General features: G+C 45.9%; 1 protein-coding gene across 1 annotated transcript; it reads left to right on the top strand.

Annotated features, from left to right (window-relative positions):
• The first annotated feature begins 629 nt into the window (after window positions 1–629).
• Window positions 630–7266, top strand: MRPS23 (mitochondrial ribosomal protein S23). The gene is made up of 5 exons (XM_055336173.1): window positions 630–784; window positions 1331–1501; window positions 5451–5528; window positions 5735–5861; window positions 6273–7266. The coding sequence occupies exons 1-5, from the start codon at window positions 741–743 to the stop codon at window positions 6393–6395; spliced, it is 543 nt and encodes a 180-aa protein (XP_055192148.1). The 5' UTR covers window positions 630–740; the 3' UTR covers window positions 6396–7266.
• The last annotated feature ends 1618 nt before the right edge of the window (window positions 7267–8884 follow it).

Below are 8884 nucleotides of genomic sequence, written 5' to 3'. Positions count from 1 at the left end.
CGCGCCGCTACGATGCTGCAGTGACGGCCCTTCAGTATCCTCGTGGAATCGCGCCGTGATTTCCCTGGGGTACGCTCCTCCAAGTATTATTATCGGACCAAGGGGTGACCCCGAGGTTTCGGGGTCTCCGTCTCGCAGTTTGCTGGGTCCTCTTTGGCTTCTCCAGCTCCGCGGAGGAGCGAGTCCGCGAGCCTTCCGCCGAGGGAACACCTGCGGGCCGCGGCGCCCCGACGCGCGCGGGGGCACGAGGTGCTCCGAGGCCGCCACCCTCGCGGTCCCCGGCCTCGGCTTCCTCCTGCGGAGTCTGCGGCCCCCGGCAAGACGAGGCGCCATCCGGGCCTAGCGCCGGGGCGACCGCTCATCTCCGCCTTACGCGTGTCCGGGGCTGGCTGGCTCCCCAGACGCAGGCTGCGCCTCCCTGGCCGCCCATCGCCTTCCCTCCGCGCCGCACCCCCCCCCCCCCCCCGATCGGTCGTGTATTGCTTCTGCCCGGCTCTGGCCCGCTCCCGCCCTTTTCGGCTCGGCTATCGAGTGCTCCCGTCTGAACCCGGCCGAGGGCCGAGGGCCGCGCCAGTTCGGCCCATCCTTTGCTTCTGCCTGGCCTGGCTCTCCGGCGGGGGCTGTGGAGAGAGCGCCGCGATCCTCGGCTCGGCCAGCGGCCTAGTTCGCCTGCCGCTGGCGCTTCCGCTTCCGCTTCCGCTTCCGGGAGCCCCAGGCCCTCCGCGTCCGAGGCGCCAGGCATGGCGAGGAGCCGGCTGGAGACCGTGGGGAGCGTTTTCTCGCGGTGCGTGCTCCGAGCCCGGGGTGGGCTGAGGGTCCCTCCCCCGGGCGGGGGCTCTCGACCGCTCCCGCTCTTCCTGGGTGCGTCCGCGAGCGCGGCGAGGCATTCTCCGGAATGCGGGGGTCTGAGCCGGGCGAGGCCTTTCGTGCGGTCTCCTGCCTCCGAATAGGTTGCGCTTGACGACGCCACTCCCTGAATGTGTTTCTCCCGTTCACGGCCGCACCTGTGCCGTTAGGCGAGTGCGGTTCGCTAGGAAGACGGAAGGAGGAAGAAGCAGGTGGGCCGCGCCGGGCCACCTGTGCATTTCCCTGGACGCGATGGGGATGGGGCTAAGGGGGTGGAACGCACGCGACAAAACAGAAGGACTTACCCTCTGAGCATTGTGCGGTTGGTTTGGAATATGGAACTATCAACTGTGGGTGGGGAGCTCGCGTGTCCCGGCCTCCTTCCCCTTCTGTCTTGCGGACTCCGTGATCCTGCTGGTGCCCCAGGCTGGGATTACGCAGGCTGGCCTCCCTGACCCACCCTCGTTATTTTTCCTTCCATAAGGACTCGGGACCTGATTCGGGCTGGAGTGTTGAAGGAGAAGCCCCTTTGGTTTGATATATATGATGCCTTCCCCCCGCTAAGAGAGCCGGTCTTCCGGAGGCCCCGCTTGCGATACGGCAAAGCGAAAGCTGCTATCCAGGACATTTTGTACCCGGAGGATCGGATTAGAGCGTGAGTGCAAAGCCCGCACGGTGGGCAGAAGGCAGCAACACTTTGGAAGGAAACACCGAGCGAGCGGTCTGATAACTTTAACCCGAGTCCAGCCAGGGCTTGCCCTATGGAGAAGGTCTTGCGTAGCTACCCAGTCAGGGAGTCAGTGCCCCGTGCATATGTGAGAGAAACTAGTTCTGGCAAGTAGAATCTGGAGCCCAGCAGTGGACTGATTACTGTAATTACAGCTTTCCTTTGCTGTGCGTCTATTAGCATTATGGTAAGCCCTTAAAAAAACGTTCTCTAACTTAGGTCTTACTCTGACCCTACAACATAGGTATCTTGTGTCCATTTTATTCATGCGGACTAGGAGGCTCAACGAGGTCAGCTCACTGGGAATCGGGGGCAGAGCTCTTTCCCTGAATTTCTTATTTTTAAGGATTTTTATTTATTCATGAGAGACACAGAAAGAGGCAGAGACACAGGCAGAGGGAGAAGCAGGCTGTCTGCGGGGAGCTGATGCAGGACTCTATCTCAGGACCTTGGGATCGAGACCGGGACCAAAGGCAGACACTCCACCACTGAGCCATTCAGGTGGCACTCTTTCCTTGAAATATTGATGTCAGTTTTTGGTACATAGAATTTATGTGATTCTTTCCTTCTTTCTTTTTTTAATATTAAGATCGGGGGTGCCTGGGTGGCCCAGCAGTTGAGCATCTGCCTCTGACTCAGGGAGTGATCCCAGGGTCTGGGATCAGGTCCCACATCGGGCTCCCTGTGGGGACCCTGCTTCTCCCTCTGCCTGTATGTCTGCCTCTCTTTGTGTGTCTCATGAATAAATAAATAAAATCTTAAAAAAAATAAAAAAGATCAGAAGTTGTACAACGTAATGCATATTCCTTATTCTTTTTTAAAGATTTATTAAGACTTATTTTTTAGAGCGCTTGCACAAAGGGAGAAAGACTCCCAGGCACCCTAGATTTATTTATTTATTTATTTTTAAATTTTTTAAATTTATTTATGATAGAGAGAGAGAGAGAGGCAGAGACATAGGCAGAGGGAGAAGCAGACTCCATGCACCGGGAGCCTGACGTGGGATTCGATCCCAGGTCTCCAGGATCGCGCCCTGGGCCAAAGGCAGGCCCTAAACTGCTGCGCCACCCAGGGATCCCGATTTATTTATTTTATAGAGAGAGCATGCACACCAGAGTAGAGGCGAGGGGGTGGGGGAGGGAGGGAGGGAGAGAGAGAGAGAGAGAGAGAGAGAGAGAGAGAAGTAGATTTCATGCTGAGCTCAGAGCCCCAAGCAGGGCTCGATCCCTTGACCCTGAGACCATGACCTGAGCCAAAACCAAGAGTCAGATACTCAACTACCATACCCTCCCTTATTCTTATCTCTATTTCTGGATGTAAGAAAACAATTTTTGAAGTCATTATATTCTTTTTTTTTCTTCTTTGAAGTCATTATATTCTTTTTTTTTTTTTTTTTTTAATTTTTTTTGTTTTATTTATTTATGATAGGCACACAGTGAGAGAGAGAGAGGCAGAGACATAGGCAGAGGGAGAAGCAGGCTCCATACACCGGGAGCCCGACGTGGGATTCGATCCCGGGTCTCCAGGATCGTGCCCTGGGCCAAAGGCAGGCGCCAAACCGCTGCGCCACCCAGGGATCCCTGAAGTCATTATATTCTTATTTGAGGTCTAAGCCCCTTTCATTTGAGGACTCTCCTCCCCTGGCCTCCAATACTTCTTGAGGTGGGAGGACAAGTATGTTCTTAACTCTACTTATAAATTTTCAGGGTAATATCTGAGATCTTTGGGGGCATTAAATACTTTGTCACTGCTTTTCTGGGTGGGCTCATTGCATGCACTTAGTCAGGATTTATTTATTTTTATTTTATTTTTTTTTAAAGATTTTATTTATTCATGAGAGACAGAGAGAGAGGCAGAGACAGAAGCAGTCTCCATGCAGGGAGCCTGATGCGGGACCTGATCCTGGGACTCCAGGATCACGCCCTGGGCCGAAGGCAGGCACTAAACTGCTAAGCCACCCAGGGATCCCTTAGTCAGGATTTATACATTAAAATCATTTGTGGGTGTCTTAGTCTTTTGAGTATTGGATTCTTGATTTTAGCTCAGGTCATGATCTCAGGGTCCTGGGACTGAGCCCTGCATTGGGCACCATGCAGAGTCTGCTTGGAGTCTCTCCCTTTCCTTCTGCCTCTTTCCTGGCTAATGTGTGCATTCTCTTGCATGCTCACTTGCTCTCTCCCTCTCTCTCTCAAAGTTAAAAAAAAAAAATCTTTTGTGTCTACATGGATAGTAGGAATTGGCTGATAGGTTATTGGAGAATGTGGAATATTTTACTACTCCCTTTTTTATTAGTTTTAATGCCAAGATGATAATACTTTGAATTTAAATAAATTTTTGAACCTTTATTTTTGTGGCTTTTTTTTTTTTTAGTGTTTTTGCTATTTTAAAGAACTTACAACAACAAAATAAACTCCAGACATATCAAAACCTAAAGGTAAAAAATTAACTCATAAAAGTACTAGAAGAAACCATGACAGAATTTTAAAAATAATCTGAATGAGAAAGACCTTTATAAGTACAACATAAACCCCAAAGCCATGAATGAAAATATTAAAATTTTCTGCTCCCAGAAAGTACCACAAGCAGAATCAAAAGTCATTCAACATATTGGGGGGGAAAAATTTGCAACAGGTATGACAAAGGGCTCATTTCCTATTTATAGTGGTTTAAAATTTGCTTATAAATCAAGAAAAAAACCACAAACCACCAAATGGAAGGCAAAGAACATGGACAGAGCCCAGAAAAGGAGATTCAATTTGCTTTAATTTTTTTTTTAAGATTTTATTTATTTATTCATGATAGAGAAGCAGGCTCCTTGCAGGGAGCCTGATGTGGGACTCCGTCCCTGAACTGGGATGATGCCTTGAGCCAAAGGTCGACACTCAACTGCTGAGCCACCCAGGTGTCCCTTCAATTTGCTTTTAAACATGAAAAGACGCCCAGTGTTTTTCATAAGAAAAGGCAAAAGTACAATGAGTTCTCATTTTTCACCTGTCAAACTGACAAAGATCAAAAAGTTGGAAAATAGAGTTTAGCTAGGTTATGGAGAAATAGATGCTCTTCCTACATTATTGGTGTGAGCATAAACTGCTATAGCCACTTTGGGAAGCATTTGGCAGTTTTATAAGGCCATGTTACAAATGCACATACTTTGAGCTAATAATATTGTTTTTATGAATTTATTCCAGGTTCATTTGCATAGTGTCCTAAGAAATATTGATAAAGGTAATCATTGCAGCACTGTCTAAAGGAGCAAAAAATTGAAAACAATCTAGTTCACTGATTTGAAATGATCTCTAAGAACTATTATGTAGAAGAAGCAAGATGTGGAACGCCTGGGTGGCTCAGCGGTTGAGTGTCTGCCTTCAGCCCAGGGTGTGATCCTGGAGACCCAGGATCGAGTCCCATATCAGGCCCCCTCCATGGAGCCTGCTTCTCTCTCTGTTTATGTCTCTGCCTCTCTCTCTCTCTCTCTCTCTCTCTCTCTCTCTGTCTTACATGAATAAATAAATAAAATCTTTAAGAAAAAAAAAAAGAAGCAAGATGTGTAGTAGTGTTTCCTGTTAAACTGTGTCACTGGGTTCAGGGAATGATAAATGCGTATATGGTTGTATGTTAGAACATTCTTGGATGGTTACACAAGAAACTAGTTAGTGCTGCTTCCTGGGAAGGTACTGGGGGTTTGGGGACAGGTGAGCAGGACTGTTAACTTTTCATTGGATACCTTTTTGTAATATTTGGTGTATTTACTATGTGTATGCACTACTTATTACAAAAAAAAAAAAAAGTGTGTGCCTGGCCTAGTAATTTTTTTTTTCTCAGTTCTTGGCCATGATCTATAAATGGAGATTTACACTGTGTTGTTTATATTTTCTAGGAAATTTTATTCAGCCTATGGATCTGGTCAGAAAGTTTTTGATCTGTTCAATCCAAACTTCAAGTCTACCTGTCAACAGTAAGTCATTTTACAAGTCCTGGGTTAGTTTTTTTGTTTTTTAAGGAATTTAGTTAGCATTTTGAGGAATTTTGTTGAATTCCACTGGAGGAAAAAGCCCTGGCTCCTGTAGGAAGACCTGTTGAGGGAATGCTTGATACTGTGTAACAGTGTATCTTGAGGACTCTAGATATACAGACCTCAGATGTGACTGCTTGGAATTCCAGGTTTGTGGAGAAATACATTGAGCTCCAGAAACTCGGAGAAACAGATGAAGAGAAGTTATTTGTGGAAACAGGGAAGGCTTTATTGGCAGAAGGTGTCATTTTGAGACGAGTAGGAGAAGCAAGGACTGTGAGTATTTTTTAAGTAAGATTTTTATTAGGATTAGTTGTCAGTTCGTTAGAAGTTAAAGGAAGGCTTGGTTTTCCTTCTACAACCTTGGCTTATGTCCCTGAACACCAGGTCAAATACTGGTATTAAATATACTGAAGTTAAAAAAAATAGATACATGTATACACACACACACATATACTGAAATGTGATAGTAACTGCTATTTGGAACAAGTGAGTTGTCATTAGGGCTTTTGAAATTATGATTCTGTAGGGATTTTTATCCTGTATGTTGCTTGTTACAATAGAATTTGACCTGGGATATTAATGTTAAGTTTGACTCCATGGTAGAATGTGCTTAGTCATACAGCTTCTGCCAGTCAGTGGAGCAAAAATGACAATATCCATGTGATATATTTATGTCCTTTTAAGCACAAGGAAGGTAGTCACGTTTCCTGGAAATCTGAACCCAAGGATGCCGAACCCCAAACAGTATTGGAAAAAAAACCAGCCTCTGCAAGAACTTCCACAGGACCAGCATTCGGAGGCTTCTGAAGAACAGTCGAAAGGTCTTTCACCTCCCTGAAGAACTTGTATACCGTGTATACTGACATCCAAACTGTGTTCACTAGATGAATGTTGAACTGTTTTTAACAGTTGAACTGTGTAAATGTTTCACAGTCTCTAAGGCAATATGTTTGTCTTCTTTTAGTTTCTATTTCTAGGTTGTCATAAATCTCAGTTTCACGGTTTAAATGAACTTTTATGTTGGGACGATATTAAATAAAGAATTCCCTGACTGTTTATAAAGTAAATTTACTTTAAAAGTGTAAATAACATGAAGAAACCTTTATAAGCATTGTTTGAATGGGACTCATTCTGACTAGGTTTGCTTGGATTTTTGTGTTAACATGTGGGTTAGCTATATTTGGTTCTCAGGTATCTTTCTCTTTTCTGGCTCCTTCAGGCTTTTACTTGTGCATTTGGTATGTCCCCTGGGCCACCTGTTTCTGTTAACCCATAATCTTTACATTTTGCTATAGAGCTGTTGATCTTCAGCTTAAGAGGCCCAGCTGACCTGTGCTTTGTGGTAAGAGTAAGAACCTATCATTGATGATAGACCAAGGTCAAAACCATAGCTTTAATCTCATAGACTTAAGAGTTCTGGAGACAATTAGCATATGCCCAAACATAGTCTGCTCAGTAAAGATTTGAATGAATAAACGATTACATTCAGCTAAAGACTGAATTCAGAGAACAAGTATAGATAACTGGATTGCCAAGAGGGGGCCAGCTCAGTTAGACACTGCTCTCCACCACCATCCACTTGTCTCCGTGGTGTAGAGATGTACTTACAAGACCGTACGAACTGTTCTCCTTTCTTCATTTTCATATCTTCTGCTGAATAAATGAAATATTCTTCTGAGCCTTTGTTTTTGTGATCAGGCCAGTGGTTTTCAGCTACTGGTAATAAGCTGCTTCAGAAATTCTTTATTTTAAAACTCACATAGCTTTTCTGTTGTTTATGTAGAGTCTCTTTTGTCTCCTGGTAGACCAGGGGCAGAGCCCCCATCTCAGCATGTGCACGGCCTGGCACACAGTGCTCTGCGAATGAAAGGTGAATAGTACATGAGGCAAGAGCAATTCTCAGCCACGCTGTATCTCCCTGCCACCTCTGTCACTATTCTGCAATTCCTCGTTTGTGGAATGCTTTACTTTTAGATGGGAAAATAAAGTTCATCCATTCAACAGCCATAGCCAGTGAGTGCCAAGCCTTGGAAGGAGGACTTAAACGGGTGGAAGAGACAGTTTTGTTCTCAGGGGAACAATTGTGGAGGGAGGGTCTCTTGTTACTTTTCTAAACCTTATGTTTCTGGGGCTTCGAAGGTAGTTTCTTTGCCATAATGGTGAAGACATTTTTAGAAAGTTGTTTGATGTATATATTTTCAAAATTTTTATTAGAGAGAGAGAGAGCATGAGCAGGGGGCACAGAGGGAGAGGGAGAGGGAACCTGAAGCAGGCTCTGCACGGAGTGTGGAGTCCAATCCTGGGTTCAGTTTCACCACCAGTTTGAATGGTGATCTTGATCTTCCAAGATCACGACCCAAGCTAAAACCTGAGTCAGATGCTTAACCCACCATGCCACCCAGGTGCCCCTGATGCATCATTATTTTAAAAAACTATACATGCAGATGGTTCAGAATTTAGGTAAAAGGGTGGTTTCCTTTCCAAAATCCGTCTCCAGCCACCTGTTTCTCTCCCCTAAGGCCGCCACTATCCCCATTTCCTTCCCAGGAGTATTTTGGGATATGCATTAGAACACTGTGCTTGCTGTCCTTTACCTCGTTTTCCCACTTAACATGTCAGATCCTTTGTGTGGTTGCATAGTGATTTAATCAGTGCCCAAGTGACAAAAGTGGCTCTGTGTTTACTCGTGCTGCAGACAAGGCCAGTGCTGTGTGGCTGCATCCTTCTCAGTGGTATACTACTGGAAGAGCTGGTCTTTAATGTCCAATTGTCCTCCATAGAGACTACTCAGCTCTACTCCCACCAGCAGAATACGGAGATGCCTGTATCTCTGGAACCCACCAGTACCTTTCCATCATGTTCTTGTTTTTGTTTTTTTTTTTTTTAAGATTTTATTTATTTATTCATGAGAGACAGAGAGAGGCAGACTCACAGGTAGAGAGAGAAGCAAGCTCCGTGCAGGGAGCCTGATATGGGACTTGATCCCAGGATTCCAGGATCATGCCCTGAGCTGAAGATGGCGCTAAACCGCTGAGCCACCCAGGGACCCCCATGTTGGTTTTTTTTTTTTTTTAAGATTGTATTTATTTGAGAGAGAAAGCATGAACAGAGTGGGGGAGGGGCAGAGAGAGAAAGAAGCAGACTCCTCCTCACTGAGTGTGAAGCCCAAGGTAGGGCTCAATCCCAGGACCCAGAGAACATGATATGAGCCAAAGTCAGACACAATGATTGAGTCCCCCGGGCACCCTCGTTTCCATCTTTTTAAACCAGACTAGACTCTTCCCTGAGGAGAGCCT

This window comes from Nyctereutes procyonoides, unplaced genomic scaffold, assembly GCF_905146905.1.
Source record: "Nyctereutes procyonoides isolate TBG_1078 unplaced genomic scaffold, NYPRO_anot_genome, whole genome shotgun sequence".
NCBI classification, from domain to species: domain Eukaryota; kingdom Metazoa; phylum Chordata; class Mammalia; order Carnivora; family Canidae; genus Nyctereutes; species Nyctereutes procyonoides.
This window is presented reverse-complemented; position numbering and strand designations above follow the sequence as displayed.

Bases quoted from the DNA above. Each gene is read 5' to 3' on its own strand.
- MRPS23 (XM_055336173.1), top strand. From the start codon at position 741: ATGGCGAGGAGCCGGCTGGAGACCGTGGGGAGCGTTTTCTCGCG. The intron at 785-1,330 runs GTGCGTGCTCCG...TCCTTCCATAAG, and splicing joins GTGGGGAGCGTTTTCTCGCG to GACTCGGGACCTGATTCGGG. The intron at 1,502-5,450 runs GTGAGTGCAAAG...TATATTTTCTAG, and splicing joins CCGGAGGATCGGATTAGAGC to GAAATTTTATTCAGCCTATG.